Source organism: Rhynchophorus ferrugineus, unplaced genomic scaffold (genome assembly GCF_030347505.1).
Source record: "Rhynchophorus ferrugineus isolate W39M unplaced genomic scaffold, kcgeb_rfMv2 rfM2, whole genome shotgun sequence".
Classification (NCBI taxonomy): domain Eukaryota; kingdom Metazoa; phylum Arthropoda; class Insecta; order Coleoptera; family Curculionidae; genus Rhynchophorus; species Rhynchophorus ferrugineus.
In genome coordinates, this window is record NW_027472581.1 from 89,170,573 (window position 1) to 89,189,801 (window position 19,229).

The 19,229-nt window shown below is 33.2% G+C and overlaps 2 protein-coding genes and 1 long non-coding RNA gene across 4 annotated transcripts in view; 2 read left to right on the top strand and 1 right to left on the bottom strand.

The window, feature by feature from the left end:
* The window catches only part of Nup154 (nuclear pore complex protein Nup154), a 56,167-nt gene extending 51,921 nt beyond the window's left edge, over window positions 1–4,246 (top strand). Inside the window, exon 20 of the transcript XR_013004571.1 lies at window positions 4,213–4,246. The gene's annotated coding sequence lies outside the window, so the exon portion shown is untranslated. The remainder of the gene's footprint in view (window positions 1–4,212) is intronic.
* A 939-nt stretch (window positions 4,247–5,185) lies between these two features.
* On the bottom strand, window positions 5,186–16,768 carry LOC143191615 (uncharacterized). The gene is made up of 5 exons (XM_076396867.1): window positions 16,464–16,768; window positions 14,265–14,524; window positions 13,966–14,204; window positions 9,538–9,759; window positions 5,186–5,318 (listed from the first exon to the last, which is right to left on the bottom strand). The coding sequence occupies exons 1-5, from the start codon at window positions 16,623–16,625 to the stop codon at window positions 5,242–5,244; spliced, it is 960 nt and encodes a 319-aa protein (XP_076252982.1). The 5' UTR covers window positions 16,626–16,768; the 3' UTR covers window positions 5,186–5,241.
* Window positions 7,776–17,984, top strand: LOC143191622 (uncharacterized). Of its 2 annotated transcripts, XR_013004574.1 has the most exons (4): window positions 7,776–7,949; window positions 17,192–17,264; window positions 17,342–17,407; window positions 17,824–17,984. It is a non-coding gene; the product is annotated as an uncharacterized LOC143191622 (long non-coding RNA). The 2 variants fall into 2 exon arrangements; XR_013004573.1 differs by lacking the exon at window positions 17,824–17,984 and having other exon boundaries at window positions 17,342–17,630.
* Window positions 17,985–19,229: the final 1,245 nt, after the last annotated feature.

Consider the following 19,229-nt stretch of genomic DNA (forward strand, 5'->3'; position numbering starts at 1 on the left):
TATTTTTCAAAAAATCTGGAGTCTTTTCTGCTCTAATACCATTTTTTATTACAATCTTATTTTGGGTTAAAGTGACAAATGTAATTTTCATACTTTGTCTAATGGCGCGTGGTTATTTTCTAACGTCCTCCACTGTATGGGTCCACTCTCGATGTTCTTTGCAAATCTTGTAGCCTTCTTCTGATTATTTCTGGCGCAGCTTCCATCGATAGACGATAAGTCCTGTTTCTACGTAAAATCTACGTAAAATAAAGTGTCCGTACAATGTCAGAGTATATGAAAGTAACTTTCCTTGGTAATACTTATTTAATGTGCTACATAAAATGGATGAGATATTTTTTCGTTACGAACTTACTATAGTTTTGTGTTGCTCTGAATTACAGATAGCTCGCATGTTTATTACAATTTCAACAAGAATTGGTTTCAATCCAAAATATGATCTGGTTACTAAACATTCATTATTTTTATTTTTATACCTTATCGTATTGACGAAAATGCAAAATATCATTGTTACGCAACCTAACATAACTGTTAAATATAATGGTATTGACAAAACCGTACATAAAATTACAGATTTCCACTTAGAACTATTGTAATAATCATTATATACCAGCGAAAATAATGAAATAATAGGGGAACAAAAAAGTTTGCTGCCGAATACCATCAAACACCCATCATCCCTTTTTCGTTTCCATAACACCTTTTCAGGTTTAGTTTCAATTATCCAAAAGCGGTGACTTTTATCAATAACAAAGAAAAAAACAAAGCTTTAAGAAAATGACTTGTTCTGTAGCGTGATGTGACGGGCTATGAAAACTAGATCTACTTGGATAATCCCAAGTGTACATAGTCATGGACTAATTTATAATGATGTATAATAATGGGGTGTATTATATTACGAGGTCCTAAAACCGAATGAAACTTTAGGGTTGTTATATGGCTCGGTGAATGGGGGTAAAATGAAATTAAATAGTGGTTATTTACATGGTGTAGCCATTATTTATTGACATAATATAAAACTGAGGAAAATACAAGTGGTAAAAGGAGGCGTTGCTGAGTTTACCTGTAGACGAGGCTTGGGCAGTCGATGGTGGTATGTCTGAACTATGCGCTGATCAGTCACTGAATGAATCAAAGTACCCTTCAATAACATAAATAACAGATAAACGTCTCAGAGTTAGTGTCTCCCGTGTATCATGTAGATCGATTATTTGGTAATATTATAGAAAATTATGGAAAGTATTTTAACTAATTTTTACTAATTTTAACTAATTGTACTAGTTTTTCATAATAAATTCCTTTTTAGAAGAAAGTTTGTTTAAAAACATCCAAAATGAAGAAAAATGGCTACTATCTATTATGACCAAAGAAAATAGTTTAATAATTTGTCGGCTAATATTCAAAAAATTATTAATATTATAATAATACAAGTTAATCAAGTCCCCAGCCTACCATAGTAAAACACATAATTTTGGCAAAATTAGTTTTTTTTATTCAACATAATTCCCTCCAAGGGTGATACGCTGATTATAGCGACCCTCCAACTTTTCGATACCATTCTTGTAGTACGATTTGTCCTTTGCTTTTTCTCCTTTATGTCCCCTCAGTTTCCGCGGTCGCCTCTTCATTCGACGAAATTTTTTTCCCAACGAGCATTCTTTTGAGATCTGAAAACAGGAAATAGTCGCTGGAGGTCAGATCTGGAGAATACGGTGAACGAGGAAGCAATTCGAAGCCTGATTCATGGATTTTTGAAATCGTTTTCACTGATTTGTCTTCAATGCGGCTGTTTTTCAGCGATTTCATCCTTCAAATGGTCTAATAACGCTATGTAATAGTCGCTATTGATGATCCTTCCGTTTTCAAGGTAGTCAACGAAAATTATTCCACGCGCATCCCAAAATACAGACGCCATAATTATGCCAGCCTACCGTTGCGTTTTCCTACGGTTAGGAGTGGGTTTATCGTGTGCAGTCCACTCGGATGACTATCGATTGGACTTCGGAGTGAAATGATGGAGCTATGTTTCATCCATTGTCACATATGGACGCAAAAACTCGGGTTTATCACGCTTGATCATCTTCAAATATTGCTCCGAATCACCTCGTCGTTCTTTTTGGTCAAACGTGAGCACGCGCGGCACCCTCTTTGCACAGAGCTTTCTCATACCCAAATATTCGTGCATAATATGATGTACACATTTAGTTGATATCTTTAGAGTGTCTGCTATTTTATCAGTTTCAATTTACAGCCATTCAAAATCATTTTGTGGATTTTTTTAAATGTTTTCGTCGGTAACAACCTCTTTTGGGCGGCAGTGGACGCTGACCGTTTTCGGTGCTCATTTCGCCATGTCTAAACTTAACATACCAATCCCTGATGGTTGATTTGGCAGTATCCAGAAACTCGACATCAAGCCAAGTTTTTTCTTCAACTCTATTTTTTCCGTTCAAAAAGCAATATTTTATTAACACGCGCAATTCCTTTTTATCCATTTTTTCACAATAACAAAAGTTGCTTCACTGAAAATGCTATAATTCACAAACTAACAATCCAACTGCGACGAGAATTTATACACGCATCTTTTAAGAGTTAGGGCTAACTGAAAATCATATGGATTTAAGTTATTCTCTATGTGTATCTATGTGTCAGGTCGAGTACTTTTCAATTGACCTGTTATATATTTAAAATTTCATGTTGAATTTTGTATTGTCATGTTCTACTATTTGTTTAGTTAAAATTAGAATGAAATTATATAACGATATATTTCGATTTAGAAATGGCGTGATATTATCAAGTTAATCTCTTTAAATATGTAAATTTCAACCAACATTCATTGAGACTTTCCGATTTCAACGGATCATAAAGTTTAATTGATTTATATCGACTTATTCATAATATTCTAATTCTAATTAATACAGTAATGGTTGCGTTGTGTAAAATTACCGGTTATACTCTAATGTTAAATTACTATTATCTTCTTTAAATATCTTTTAAATACTGGTCGTAAATCAAGATAAATTGACACAGTTTAATACACCTTAATTAGACAAGATGCCCAATCACCTATTTTATTTATAAATATTTAACACGTTTAAATCGGTTAATTCAATAAATCTGATCACGAGTCCAACATGAGATGGTACCCATTTTAAATCTTCACTCAAAATAACCCGGTGATATTAGAACACGTTTTATTAGTTGAATTACATATTATTCCCGAGATTAATCAGTAGATGGTTTAAATATGTTGCAGTTTTTGTGCGGATAAATATTTAAACGCACATTTTAATAACGAACAAAATACACTGAATTATTATATACCAGATATGTCGGCAAATCCATAAATCCAGAGAGTTCCGCTTTGTATATCCTCCTCGACCTAAATGTATGTCTATTATAATAATTCTTTGCAATACCCCATATCAACTCAATTGGATTAAATTGCAATGATAAGGAGGAAGACATAATATTCTGTTCATAAAGTTTAGTGATCAGATCTACCATCTTTTATCAGGCTTATTTCTAAAACAGTAAATTATATAAAATGCAATTAAATATTTCATTTATATTTACGGACCAACAATTTGAAAGAGTTAAAGTTTATGTACTTTAAGCCATTCCTTAATTGCAGCCTTTGTTGTTGCAGTTTAACCGCTGTTTTCTTTGTGATAATGATAGCAATAGTACTCGCTTAAATGTCACCTTAAGTGATAACACCAATCTAGTATTTTTCGAATTTTATATAAACACCTACAGCGTATAATTCATCTGATGAATAATTTTAATAATACCATGGAACCAAAATGGCTAAAAGTTTAAAAATTATATATTCGATAGACAAAAACATTATTTATTCAAGGTTCAAAAAAATTTAAAAAAAACGGTCATTTTTAAAAAAAAACTTTGAAATCTTGGAAACTTTTTAACTCAAATTCTTTATTGTAAACGTTTTTACTTAATAGGTGGTTATGGTATCGCAACTTTACCTTACGAAACGACGATGCTGTGCCTCTCTATCTGTACGTCAGCGGCAACACTAGTGCTATTCTAGTACCACTTCTGGGAAGTAGTCTATAACCCGACCAGTCAGTTGTTGAATGGATTTTCCAATCCAAACGATGTGGCCGGGCTTGTGAGGTGCCAGCCTTTAGAAGATTTGTAAAGTACATATCTGTTATATGATTGTTTTATTTACCGTCGGTACCATAGGTCCTTGGAAGAAATATCTATTTTAATACAAAAACAGTGTTTTTCACCTTTGACTGGCGATTGATATTGCCATTAATAAGTAATAATTAAATCAACAAATTAACGATGTATAGCATTCACGTGATCATAAAGGTTCATTTATTATACCTCTGAAATGGCGACGAAAAAAGTGGAGAAACAATTTTTATATATCATCCTTGAGCATTAGTATAACAAACATCAATAACGTATTACATGAACATTTAGTTGTGAATAGGATTTATTCAATGGGATCCCGCATAATTTGATAAAAGTTCCACCACAATCGAAGAGGATAAAGTGTTCATCAGAATTACAGTCTAATCTAACAGTTAAACTCCATAAAGCTACATGGAACAATACTATTCCATTTAATATCACTGAGTTATTATGGGTATATAGACGCTAATCAAGGAACGCTCATAATTTCATGTTCTTAATTACTTTTTTAGTTTGATATAAGGAAATCTGCTACCAAACAGTGTTAGACTGTAAGCTTTTATTGATTTTGGTTTCAACGATTTTTATATCATGAGCAAAAATATCGTAGACAACAAAAAATTACAAGACGAAAACCAATTCAGTTTCTTAAAAAACTTGCAGACCACTTAGCATTTGATGAACGGACTGGAAACCTTTTGATGATACAATAATTTAAAATAATTGAAAAATCGGCTTAATATAATTCTTGAAGAGCAGATCACTAAGCCATGCCTGCTTTCTCTAAATTATTTTCAAATCTATACTTCAATTAAAATGTATGAAAATCAAACGAGTTCTATAATGTTAAAAATGTCCCATTAGTCTCAAGTAAGGCACCACTTACGAAAATTATCAATTTTGTGTTTTAAACAAGTAAAAAAAAGTCACGGTTAAAAACCGGAAAATAAGAGACCTAAATATAACCTCGTATATATTCTACTGGTAAAAAACGTTTCAGTTATTCCAATATTGCAATTTATTCATATAAATATTACATCATTAAATTATGAGAAAATATTCTTAAAATACCTAAATGATATCGTTACACAAGTCTGTAGCTAGTTTTTCTTTAAATTTCTGAGACGGAGAACGCAAAACTTCACATTCTGAAAAAGAAAACCACGATTATTGACTAAATGTATTGTTTTTTTTTTCTCGCCATTATAAATATTATAGAATGAACCAATAGTCATCTCCGGAACATGTATGAAAGTAGCCAGGAGGGAATTTTAAATAAATCTTCGTCCTGCGGAATAATTTTTTTTTCAATTTCGGATAAACTTCTTAAAATATTTCCAAACCATTGTCCTAATTGGGCTGAGCTATCCCAGTTTTTTAAACAAAAAATTGTATAAAATACTGTTTAAATATTATAAACATGGTATAGAGTGTGTGTATTGGGAAAGCTCATTGAGTTCAGTCAGTTCCCTAAAGAATAAAAGCAAAAATATCGTCATCCTCGAATGCATTCCAAATATAAAATATGAAAGAGATATTAGGTTATGATAGAAGAGATATATTAAAAGAAACAAGAATCGTCGGTAAATCATCTATCATAATATGAAGAATTATAATGAATAAAGTCCATACACGGTGAAGGACATTTCTTAACATTTGCTGTAATACCATGGCGGTTTAAGAAATTGGCTTCAACAAATTGCTGTGTATTTATAAAGTTCAACATAAGTTTTGGCTCAATAGTACCTGTAGAAAGCAGATTTTATTCGTTCCTCAACAAGAGGCTGTTTGTTTGATAGTAAATTTAAAAAGATAGTGTTCATTAAAGGAAACTATGTCTGTTAGTATTGGATTAGTTAGGCTCTATTTAAATAACCTAACATCTGACTGTATTTTTAATATATACTTTGAATTTTAAATAAAAATAGTTAAAATAGTGTATTTTCATTTTAAATACACGACTCAAAAGTATTTTGTATTTCGTGTTTTAAATATCTGCAAGAATTTTGCTCTGCTCTGGCCACTATTTTTCAATAGAACACACGGGCTGAGAAGTCCCGATACTAACAATATATGATGATAGTTTTATTGAGCTCACCTGTTTTCAAAGGAAGCTGTTAAAATTTATGATATTCTACCCATAAGTATGTGAGTAATTATACTTAGAGTGACTACTTATGTTATTTTCAAAACAATGAAAAAACAATGTTGTTTTAATTTTATATTGCTTCTTGATGGAAAAAATACCACTCAATGGAAGCAATGGCTTGAGAAGTGTTAAGCCACTCCCTTCCATCAGAAACAACAATAAAAAGTTGGTTTGTTAACCTCAAACGCAATGGTCGTCCAAATGAGGTGACAATGCCAAAAAAACATCAAAAAAATTAACCAAATACTTTTGAACAACCATGAAGTAAAGTTGCATGATTTAGCTAACATTGCATGAGTAAGTGACTATGAGGAAATTCTGTCTAATAATGTGGGTGTCGCGTTTTCTCACTGTTGACCGGAAACAAGAACGTGTTGATGATTCTAAGCAGTGTTTGGCCATGTTTAAATGTAATACATCGGATTTTTTGTGTCGATATGTGACAATGGATGAAACATGGATCCATCACTTCACTCCGGAATAAACACGATCGCCATCTGAGTGGATATCAATCTATTTGAGATCTATTTTGAGGCAAGATGAATCGTTCTACAAAAGTGGTAGTAAAATGTGGAGATTAGGTTGATATTGAAAGCCAATTTTGAACAAAAAGAAACGAGTTTTCTTGATTAGGCCCAGAACTCTTCAACCGATGTGTTACTCGTTAAAAAGAAAACAGTTAAAATGGAGATGGAGATGATTTCTCGCACTGCAGATACTGAAGCAGAAACGCAGAAAATACCAAATTATTGACATTGAACTCCTGGTTCCTACCTGTTAGCAACCACAAGAGTTTAAGTACGTGGGATCAGTAATATAGGGAAAGTAAATAGTATCAGTTGCAGGGCCTCTTGTTTCTCTTGGGTGATGCATGTGTTACGAAAGTTTTATAATCAAGACTAACCCTGAAACTAATATTAGAATATTCCATGGTAAAAATTAATATCTGGAGAATGTAAATAATTTTAGTCTATACTCATTATGATATACTGACGAGTTAATAATTCCAAAAATAGCCACATACTACATATAACAATATATAAGGTAATTAATGATGACAATGTTTATTTGAAACGGTTCCATTTTAAGGATCTTTAGTAAATCTACTTATACAACAATGAGAGGAAATCACCAAATACCATATACATCTGGCAAATGGAATGTTAATTATGAACAATAATGTGGCGTCATTTTATCTAAAATAATATGTCTATGTTCACCGCACAAAAAATGCTTATACTAACACCAATTCCTTTGTTAAAACTGTTACACACATAAATTAGAACGTAAAAGACTAAAATAAGACGAGTATTTTGATTGAAAATAGACCGCTTTTAATCGCCATTCAAAGGTTAGAGTTGATATAACCGTTTAGTTATATTTAACGTGCGAATATCCTTTGTCAGTGGTCAATATCTAAGTTCAGCAAGCATTACCTCTTTCGACATTAAATCGCCGTTTCCTTGGAGTAATGGAAAAAATGCGGGAAATATTGTTACTTTAACATTAGGTTTAATTCGTTTTAGACACTGTGGAATCCGCGAATAGTTTTAATGAATAATGTGTTTCATGATAAATAAGTTATCTTCGCAATGATGTGGCTCTTTCCAATAGTTGGAGGCTTTAAAGAGTAAGTACAACTTTTTATCTCTCATATAAGAATATGATAGAAATTTTAAATTTTTCTCATTTTCATTACTTTTAAAGTATTATAACATATTATGGTAATTTTTGCGTTTTCTTTTCGCTTTTATCCATAATTATTATACGTGACGAAGCCAGGAGTTATTCTTTCACTAACCTAGATAATTTGATTAGCCAGTTTAGCTAATTTTAACAATATTATAGCATTTTTTATCGTGCCCAGGACTAGATATTTTTTCGACAACGTCTGTTTTGTGTGTGTGTGTGTTTAAGTTTTTAAAAAATAACAAAAGAATGTGATATATGCTGGACAATAGATTAAATTAGAAGAAATAAATTGTTAAATATGTGATCTATGTCGATAAGAGCCAATGTAGAAAAGAAGAACAACTAATAGAGGGTGCAGTAGTTTGTATCGAAGCTGTTCAAAAATGTAAAAAGACCAGCGCTGTAACATATCAATTGAAAAGTCCCCGGTCTACCATAGTAAAACACATATTTTTAACAAAATTAGTCTTTTTATAGCAACATAATTGGCTTCAAGGGTGATACACTGAATATAGCGACCTTACAATACGGTGGATGATGAAGCAATTCGGAGCCCAATTTCGGGATATTTGACACGGTGTATTGTCTTGGTGAAGCAACAAACGGTCCAATAACGCTATATGATAGTCGCTGTTGATGGTCCTTCCTTTTTCAAGGCAGTCAATAAAAATTATGCCATGTTTATCCCAAAATACTGACGCCATAAACTTGCCAGAAGACTGTTGCGTTATTAAACGTTTTGAAGCAGGTTCATCGTGTGCAATCCACTCGGATGACTGTCAATTGGACTTTGGAGTGAAATGCTGGAGCCACGTTTCATCCATTGTCACATATCGATGAAAAAACTAGGGTTAATTACGCTTGATCATCTTCAAACACTGCTCCGAATCATCAACTCGTTGTTTTTGGTCAAAAGTGAGCTCGCACGGCACTCACTTTGCACAGAGCTTTCTCATACCCAGATATTTGTGAATGCTGTGATGTACACGTTCATTTGATATCTTTAGAGTGTCTGCTATTTCATTCAAAATCAATTTGTAGTCATTTAAAATCATTTTGTGGAATTTTAAAATGTTTTCATCGGTAACAACCTCTTTTGGGCGTCCACTGGGTTTACCGTTGTCAGTGCTCATTTCATCACGTCTAAACTTAGCATACCAATGATGGTTGATGGTTGACCTTGATGGTTGATTTTTCTGGGACTGTGTCCGGAAAATCGGCATCAAGCCAAGTTTTTGCTGCAATTGTACTTTTCCCTTCAAAAAGCGATGTTTTATCAACCCGCGAAATTTCTTTTTATCAATTTTTTTACGATAATAAAAGTTGCTTCACTTAAAATGATATGTATACACGCATCTTTTGAGGGTTAGGGCTAACTAAAAAACATATGTATTTAATTCTAGTAGCGCCATCTATATGTCAGGCCGGAGACTTTTTCAATTGACTTATTATCACACTATTCCGATATAGCAAAAAAAAACAGCCAATATACTTTCAATAATACGGTATAGAAACCTTTTAAGTACCTTTTTTATCACTATCATCGATCTCTATCTCGTTCAGCGAGTCGACGAGGATAACCGGAGTTTCCTGGCTTCGTGGATACTCTCTGTCGACCCTGATGTTTTCGGGAAATGTCTCCATATCCATACGATCGTCGACCTTCTGTCCTTCAGCTTGCTGGTCGTTTTCGAAACACACTATTTCAATCACTTCCTGACCATCATTATCGACGTACGTTTGATTACCTTGAATGAAAAAAATTTATAACACCTGTACCGTTACGTTTCGTTGACTTATTCATTTCTTTTTTCGTAATTCATAACTTTCAAGTATTTTTTTTATATCTGATTTTAAAGTTTTAACTCTTCTTTCTACGTTTAATAACTAGGGCGATTGGTAAATATGACTTAGAAGGAGCCTTGTGAGACTGACTTTCTTCAGTTTTTCAATATAGTGATGGAATGGTAATTTTATTAGAAATATTTCAAAAATATGGGCTTGAGAACACACATTTTACAAAGAACTTACAAAACATCTGGAGGGCTAGACCGTTAAGTGAAAAACGGAAAGCAACCGAAAATTTTGTAGTCAATATTGGCTGGCTACAACTATTTAATATAAGATATGGAATTCGGTGAGAATAACTGGTTAGAAATTATTAGTATAGCTAGAATAAATACAACCATCCATAGAAAAAAATTGATGAACATAATTAGCGAGGTAAACTTAAGAATAGAATAAAAATCAGAAAAATAACAAATAACGTTTCTAACGTACTAATATTAATGATCCATACAAAATAAAGACAGTGATAATAGGAAAAGCAAGGCATCCTCTTGCTTATAATTATTCAATAACTGCTTGGATGACAAGCAGTATATTACCGAAGTGGTTTCACAAGCGCTTTGTTGCTCAGGCATAGCAATGATTTTGTAATAGCAATTATTTATTAATAATATAAGAATACATATGTATTTAATTGTAATTTGTAGGTAAAATATTTTATAATAGGACCGAAACTATAAGCTTTTTTATTGTTATATAACGCACCTAGTAATTTCCAGAACCGCAACTCAGGATCGAACATGGGACGAAAATTTAACAGATCAATTGAAATGTCCCCAGACTACCAAAGTAAAACACATTTTGTTGGCAATATTAGTTTTCTTTTATTCAACATAATTCCCTTCAAGGGTGATACACTGATTATAGCGACCCTCTAACTTTTCGAAACCATTTTGTGCTTTGTTTCAAAATAGGCCGTTCCGCGATCACCTCTTCATTCGACGAAAATTCCTTCACATTGAGCATTTTTTGAGATCTGAGGATCATGTATTTTTGAGACGATGCCAAGACCATGTAAGCAGCACTTTCTTTTTCTTCAAATTGCGGCTATTTTTGGCGATTTTGTCCATTAAACAGTCCAATAACGCTATGCAATAGTCGCTGTTGATGGTCCTTTCTTTTTAAATCTGGTCAATGAAAATTATTCCATGCGCATCCCAAAATACAGACGCCATAACCTTGCCAGCCGACTGTGGCGTTTTCAAATGCTTTGGACCGAGTTCATCGTGTTCAGTCCACTCGGATGACTGTCGATTGGACTTCGGAATGAAATTATGGAGCCATGTTTCATCCATTGTCACATATCGACGTAAAAACTCGAGTTTATTAGGCTTGATCATCTTCAAACACTGCTCCGAATCATCAACTCATCGTTGTTTTTGGTCAAAAGTGAGCTTGACGGCACGCACCTTGCACAGAATTTTCTCATACTCAAATATTCGTGAATGATATGATATACACGTTCAGTTGATATCTTTAGAGTGTCTACTATTTCATTTAATTTTAATTTACGGTCATTAAAAATCATTTGGTTTGTTTTTTAATGTGTTCGTCGGTAACAACCACTTTTGGACGTTCACTTCGTTCACCGTCTTCAATGTTCATTTCACCACATCTAAACTTAGCATACCAATCCTTGATGGTTGATTTTCCTGGGGCAGTATCTGCAAACTGGGCATCAACCCAAGTTTTTGCTTCAACTGTATTTTTTCTCTTCAAAAAGCAATATTTTATCAACACACTAAATTCATTTTCATCCATTTTTTTTCACAATAACAAAAGTTGTTTCACTCAAAATACAAAACTCCTTTAAGTATAATTATTTAACAATTACGATCGGAAACAGATATGCTTGTCGATGCGTCCTTCGATGTTGTTAATTTATTGAAAATGGTGAATCTCATCTGCCATCGAAGAGAATTCTAAGCGCCAATCAAAATAGACTAAAATTGAAAGATTATATTTCTTCTAACTAAAAATAATTGTTATTGTTGTGGTTGAAGCATTTGTTCCAACAAGAACTTTTAATAACTTAAATAATATTCGTTAATGTAAACATGTTAATGTAACAATTTCATCTTAACTGGATATTATATTATATTATATAACTGGAGTTATATAATATAATAGTTATATATATATATATATATATATATATATAACTATTACAATATATATAAAACTATATAAATATATATATATATATATATATATATATATATATATATATATATATATAACCTCGGTGATGCTTTGTGATAGCGATATTTCACATTATGTGCTCTTTTTTTTTGTTGATTATTTGTGATAGAGACACTTTACCGCCAAGTGCGCGAGACCTTTTCTCACTTTGATTAATTACAATTTACTTTTCTGCTAAGAGCGCGAGAATTTTTCACACTTCGATTAATTACAATTTACGATGCCGAGGGGAAGACGAGCAGACTTAGGTCCTCGCAGTCAATCAAATATGCGGAGACCTACCCCACGGGCTAACCGCACTGATGACCAGAGAGGGACAGATCAAGAAAATAGTCATATTGCATATGTCAGAATTGCGTTCTTTTTCTTCTTGACATAATGAAAATGAGCGATTCCGCAGACGCAGTGCTCCTGTGATCCTAGAACTCATGCCACTATGATGCGGCATTAGATTATTGTGCCGACAAATCGGTAACAAATGGGAAAATGACAAAAATTTGTAAATATTGGAAGGCGTTAAAATGCAGTAGGGGATCTAGTGGATTATGTTATGCTGGAGGCAAAGTAAAATTGCCACAATTGGTCCCACCACCAGATCCTTTACACTCTTTAGTTTCTGGGATTGGAAATTACTCTAAGTACATCTTGGAAAACATTCAGAGATATAATAGCTGTTTCCAGATGACATCATTTGGCGCTACACAAATTATACAGGACAATTTCAAGCCCACTTTCCCACAGTTGACCCAAAATTGCATGCGGTAGTTACCAAACACATGATACATGGACTTTGCGGAGTTTTCAACTACAATTCACCCTGTATGTTTGACGGCAAGTGTTCCAAGCGATACCCAAGAGACCTGATTGCCGATACCACAATGGGAAATGATGGATACCTATTGTATCATCGGCAATCAGTTGCGGACAATGGGCGATCGGTAGTTGTGAAGGTAAGAGAACAAAGTGTTGATGTAGACAATCGTTGGATCGTGCCATACTCACCAATATTATCCAAAGCTTTTTGTCAGGTCGATAAAGTACATATGTAAATATGTTAACAAAAATAGCGATATGGCCGTCTTCTCTGTTAACCAATGCAAATAACAAAATATCACAGTCCCAGATGTAAGTAGCAACAAAGCAAGTTGTCGTATCTTTTCCGTTGCGAGCCATGAAAGACACCCTACAGTAGTCCATTTAGCAGTCCATTTAGAAAATGGTCAGGAGGGAAAAAGTCGAGGATTCGAGATTGTCGAGGATCTGAATGGGGCCATTCAGAATTTTCTTTCGGCACAGTTATGTACCAGGACGACGTAGTCAAATATTCCACAAAGTTTTTAAATTTACTGGAATTGTCTGGATTACCATTTCACAATTTGAAGTTCAAAGTGGGATCATGCTGCGTAACATTAATCATCCTCAACTGTGCAATGGAACAAGACTGGCTGTGAAAAAGTGATGAGTAACGTCATTGAGGCAACAATCATAAATTGATCGGTTTTCCGATCAATGGATGATTCAAATTGATCATTTGTTTTTTGTAGCGATCACTATTAACTGTTTTACCAGCTTTCAACTGTTCGTAATACACCACGTCACTCTGGTCCCACTCATAGTATAGTCTTGACAAAATATAACATCTATAGCTTCGAAGCTTTATGTCTGCAGAATAAAACGATATATGTCTTAAATCATAACATTGAACATTTAAGCCTAGTAAGATCTCTTATCAAAACTGATAATAACTTTTCGTTACACCTGGTGTAGAACATTTATTGTCCCTTTTGCCCATTTTTATCAAAATTTCCTCTGTATGTCTTCTATCTTTTATATAATTTTGATGATGTAAAATCGAAAATATAACTAATTGACGAACATAAACAATAATATGATGACATATTTACCTTGAACAGCATTACAGGTGTCGTCCATACAGATATTAACTATCTGATGAGACTCATTTAAATTATGTTGTTCATTAATGATGTTATTGTTGTCCGCTGTGGATATTGGTTGTACTTCTAGATAAGGTTTCTCGGCAAGTCCAATAATTCTTTGTACTTCAGCCAAATCGTCCGATATGGTTCTTGACAACGTTGGATGTATCTGATGGGAACGATTATAAGCCGGCCTACCGCGAATACTGTAAAATATCAACTGCATCAATGTAACATAACGGACAAGCGAACCAATAAGCTCTCACCCCGTGTTACCACCCCTACCACGCCCGCCTTTGAACGGATAATTCTGTCGTCTGTTGTAATTGCTTTTGTACTTTTTAGCGTACAAAAGTTTATCAATGGCATAGAAAAAATTGTTTTTACTTAGAGTGAGTACCGTATGCAGCGTGGCTGGATGAGTATCGGGAAACAGTTGCATCAGACGCAGAAAATAGAAGAAATGCGTAGATGAGGATTGTCCTTCTGGGGAGGTGAAACTGCTTGACGCCTGGTCCAATTTTTTCTGAAATATTAACGTCTATCACATAATTACAAGAGCTGGGCAAAATAATATGAACACCTGACATGTACACAATATAAATTTTTATATTGCATATTTTGAATTTTATATTTATTTAATATTACCTCATTATTGTACTAAAACAACTACCAGTTGCTTCAGTGGCGTTGGAGATGGAAATCAAATATGTTGAGGTTTGGCTATAGTGCTGGTCAGAGAAGATGTTTGATGCTATTCTGATGCTACTCAAACCTAGACTGAAACTTTTCCGCTCTGTGAATTGGCGCATTATCATTTAAAATATGTCAGTGTTTTGCAGTTGTAGAGAATGACTGGGGATATTCAAATATTCATTCCCAGGAATCGGCCCAGTGATAGATTCAAAAAATTCATTTAATATTTGGCTTGTAAATAAAATCGCGTGGCACACTTTTCTGAACAAACAACATGCTCACAGAATCATAGACTTCATAAAATATTACTACAAGAAAATGAAATTCGTTCTGAAGTATTTGTAGGTATAGCTCAAGCTTTTATTAAAGTTTGGTATGATGATTTAAAGTACAAAATTAAAATATATCTCTTTGGTCAATATTTAGAAATATTAGAGTGGTACCCGAGAAGGGTATAAGCAAACGTGAAACAAGTCCTTTATCTACTGTACACTCGAGACGTGCCTGCGTCCATTGAAAATGTTATTGCTATATTTACAGATGAAATTGCAGTCATATACATTGGAGTTAACAACACGGAGTCAACCAACAGCTATTGCCGAAATATAATGCTGGAATCAGTGCACATAAATGAACTAAAAAATCAAGTACCTGCCAGTATATTTAAATTAGTAAATAGTCCCGTACGGAAATACAGCCAAATATCTTGGCATAACCGTTGAAGTTAAACTCAGGCAGACGTCATATATGAAGAAATGAAAAATGTGAGAAACTGAAGTTCCACAAGTGCTCAAGTACAAACAAATGAACTCGTTATTGAGTGAATATTCAGCACTGTGAGTATATAATAAGCTTTTCCTTTACCATCTGAATTACTCGTGAAACCAGTGAGGGCTTATGGTGTTCAAATCTGGGGTTGTGCTAGCTGATGCAATATAAATATTATACAAAGATTTCAAGACAAGGTACCGTGGTGTGTGGTACAATGGTCTGAATGGTACCAAAACATGATTCTAAACTTTATTGTGCCTGATATGGAAGCATATACAAGCACATGGAAGGGTCATATACAGCTCGTTCAATTCAATTATTGAACGACGTTTTCCCACGAAAACCAATTTCGCGAAGTGGAGAGCCAGATTTATTTTTATCGGGGTTTTTAAAATCACAAGTTTGTGTGAATAAGCCCCAAAAGATTCAACATCTTAAAGATAATATTCGTCACAAAATTGAAGAAATTTAGCCTCAGATGTTGCAGTATGTCACGAAAGATGCCTTAAAAGAGCCGAATGTTGGATAACGAATCGCGGTCACCATTATAGCCGATATAATTTTTCAATCACAACGGAAAGAACACGTAGAGTCCAAATAAACTTTCTACCAAGACCAAACTTACTTATCTTTTCTTTGAGCAAAGTTATAAGCAATCAAAATGGTAACGGGACTTTTGCCCCGCGTTGTAGAGTAATGCTGATTAGTAAGTTGTGGTAGAAAAATGATCCGAGTTTAAAAGGAATTTTACATTGCTATAAAATGAATTTAGAAATACGTTCTACGGGGTTGATGATGTGCATCGACTGTTTTATTGGGACTATATATCGATATTATTCGACATGCCTAAAATTCCTAATATAATTCCTCGCCTAATATAAGCAATTTAACTAACAATACAAATAACAAGTGTTGACTGATTTTTTTTTCGATACGTCGGTTTTTCGAAACCCCAGCGTCCCAAAAATAGACAGCGGCGAGATTTTCAACGCACTTACCGAAGCGCTGGTTAAGTTCGCTCCGTGGTTCTTCATGAATTCGCTCAGTTTATTTTTGATCGCATCTGTTGATGGATAAGGCTGAACCGTGACCCAAGGACACGAAATTGGCTGGTCGCGGAAAACACGATGCACATTAGTGGACATTTTTATTTCCTCCATTCCGACTCTACCTACTTTAATAGAACACCGGTCTGACGATTATTTGCTGTCAAATTGACAAATGGTTGTTGACGCGTCCGTAACCAAGGGCGACCGTTTAAATATTCAACTATTTCGAAATGATATACATAGAGAAATAGAGATTTAACTTTATAAGAAATTTTGGGGAAATGTTTCGCGACGTCCAACATGTAGATGTCGCTACTTTTAACATATTGCTTGTTTTATTCGCTATGCTAAGAATCGCCATGTTCTTTAAATTCTCTATTTATTTTGTACGCCATTTTCAGTATGCCTTATATACACAAAATGTTGAGAATTCCTCTGTGTTTTGTGCTTATATAGAGAATAGTGCGGTTAGCGTTTTATAACAGATAGTTAAGAAATGCATCATCGTTTTCGGTTAAAAAAAGTACCCGGCAATCTTTAAGAAATGGTTAGAAAACATTAAAAATCCTAAAATGGTTGGGTTAAACATGAAACAGTTTCATGATCGTCACCGCGTGTGTCATAGATATTTTTGTGATACATTTAAAATTTCCTTTAAGTACTTTTGAACTATTTAGTGATGGTAAATATAATACAACGAGCCCAGAGTATGTACATAAGGAAATGGATCAATATCAAATAGTTTTGAAGGTAAATTGATGGAATCAGTCACATTTTTGTTCATAATTATTACCTTTAATTTATAAAATGTCTTATTATATTTGTAGTGCCTATTTCCATCGTTCCAGGGTGTTCGAAGCAAATATCATCGACATTTGAAGAAACTCCAAAAGGTAATGTTAAAGTTTGTGTTCATTCAGCCAGTATCCCCCTTTTTGCTCATTCTTACCGTTAATTACTTGACTCTGTAACTTCAGTCCAGATATTCCTATAACAGCAAACAAAGTTTTACGTTGTACCATAGTGTACATCTCAAGTTAATTAGTAAATCTTTTGAAAAAAGAAATTAACTGTGGTTTTTGTTTACATACAATTATGAATAAATCAGTATACCCACAAATTGAGACTGATTTTGTAAAGGCAAGGCAATATCTCGTAACCCAAACTCCAACAAAATTGTTTTATTACACTCTCAGTAGGTCTTTCAGCGATTTTGCCACGTCGATAATATAACAAAATTTTTGTCAAATGTTTTAAAAAAATATAAATTTAAAACCCTTCAATTGTACATTCCAGAATGATCTTTCAGATAAAATGTTAAAAGTACTAACAAGGTGTGCTATTATATAATTTTGAGTAAATCAGCTGAACAGAATATTCAGAGGGAAAGACTCAAAAATTGCTTTCAGTATAAGAAAACAAAGAGACAGAACTCTGATAGATCCTATTAAATTGATGGCACTAAACAAATATGAAAAAGGAAAAGGATGGAAGAGGTAGAAGAAGAAAGATAGAAGACTTGTTTTATATATATTTATATATATATATATATATATATATATATATATATATATATATATAATATTTATTGTTATAGATTATATATTTATAAATTTATTAAAAATAAAGATTTAAAGATATTTATTAAATTTTTACAGATTATATTTATGTTTATTTACATTTACATATTAGATTTATATTTACATTTCATTGAATTTTATTTAATAAATTGATTTCAGAAAAAATATTGTTTTTTTTTATTTAAATTTTATTGGTCAATTAAGCATGACGTCAAGGCCAAACATTACTAATGAGCCAATCAAATGTCTCCACAGTAAAATATTTTTCTTACAGGTGTCTATAATGGAGATTTAAATTGACCAATCAAATTATTTGAATGGCTAAACAAAGGCGCATCATTATTGACGCAATTGCAACCTTCCTACTAATCTGAAACCAAGTAAAATAAAATTCTTAATCAAGGGAACTGCTGTTCGGAAAAACAAGAAAATTTTTGATATTTCATAATTTTTTAAAATGGTATTAAATTTACAGTGGTACTTTATACTTATATTTCGTCAATCTACGGTTCCTGCTTCATGCATTGAGCGTTTACTACAAAAAAGCATCTTCCGAATCTCTTTTTTTGTACCAAGCTGTTCTGGTCTCTTTTGAACCGTTAGAGTCTTATATATCTGAGAACACAATCCAGATGTTGTCATTATTCCCCTAAAGCTTAGCATTTTTAAAATAGAAATAAAGCATTGCATTTAACATGCAATGCGAATGCACACAGAAGAACGGTTTTGTGATCTAATTCATTCTTTCATTCAATATTAACCAAAACCTAAGCAAAATTGGCCTAACCAAAAACAATAGCAGTTCTTCTTCAAACTCCTAAACCACAACCGCATTTTTCTAAGAAATCTAGACGAACATTTCGATAAGTAACCCATCTATTTTTGGCGATTTTCTCTACTCTTTCCGTACGCAATCCAAACTAAAGTAAATCTAGCACTAACAACGATTATGCAAGAGAACTTTCACGAAACTATTTTTATCTCGATCTAGTCGAAAAATTCAATCTTTCAACTGATAAACAAATCAAATATGTTGGTTCTATATTGGTTAAACAATTAGATATATGTTCAACAGCGGCGGATCGCTTTGTGTATGTCTGGATTAAAAATACACAAACATATCAAGATGTTAGGC

What these genes read in the sequence shown, in the direction of transcription:
- LOC143191615 (XM_076396867.1), bottom strand. Translation starts at nt 16,625, where the DNA reads ATGGAGGAAATAAAAATGTCCACTAATGTGCATCGTGTTTTCCGCGAC. An exon ending in CGAACTTAACCAGCGCTTCG is followed by an intron (nt 14,525 to 16,463) that starts GTAAGTGCGTTG and finishes TTAATATTTCAG; the next exon opens with AAAAAATTGGACCAGGCGTC. An exon ending in CACCTGTAATGCTGTTCAAG is followed by an intron (nt 9,760 to 13,965) that starts GTAAATATGTCA and finishes TTTTCATTCAAG; the next exon opens with GTAATCAAACGTACGTCGAT.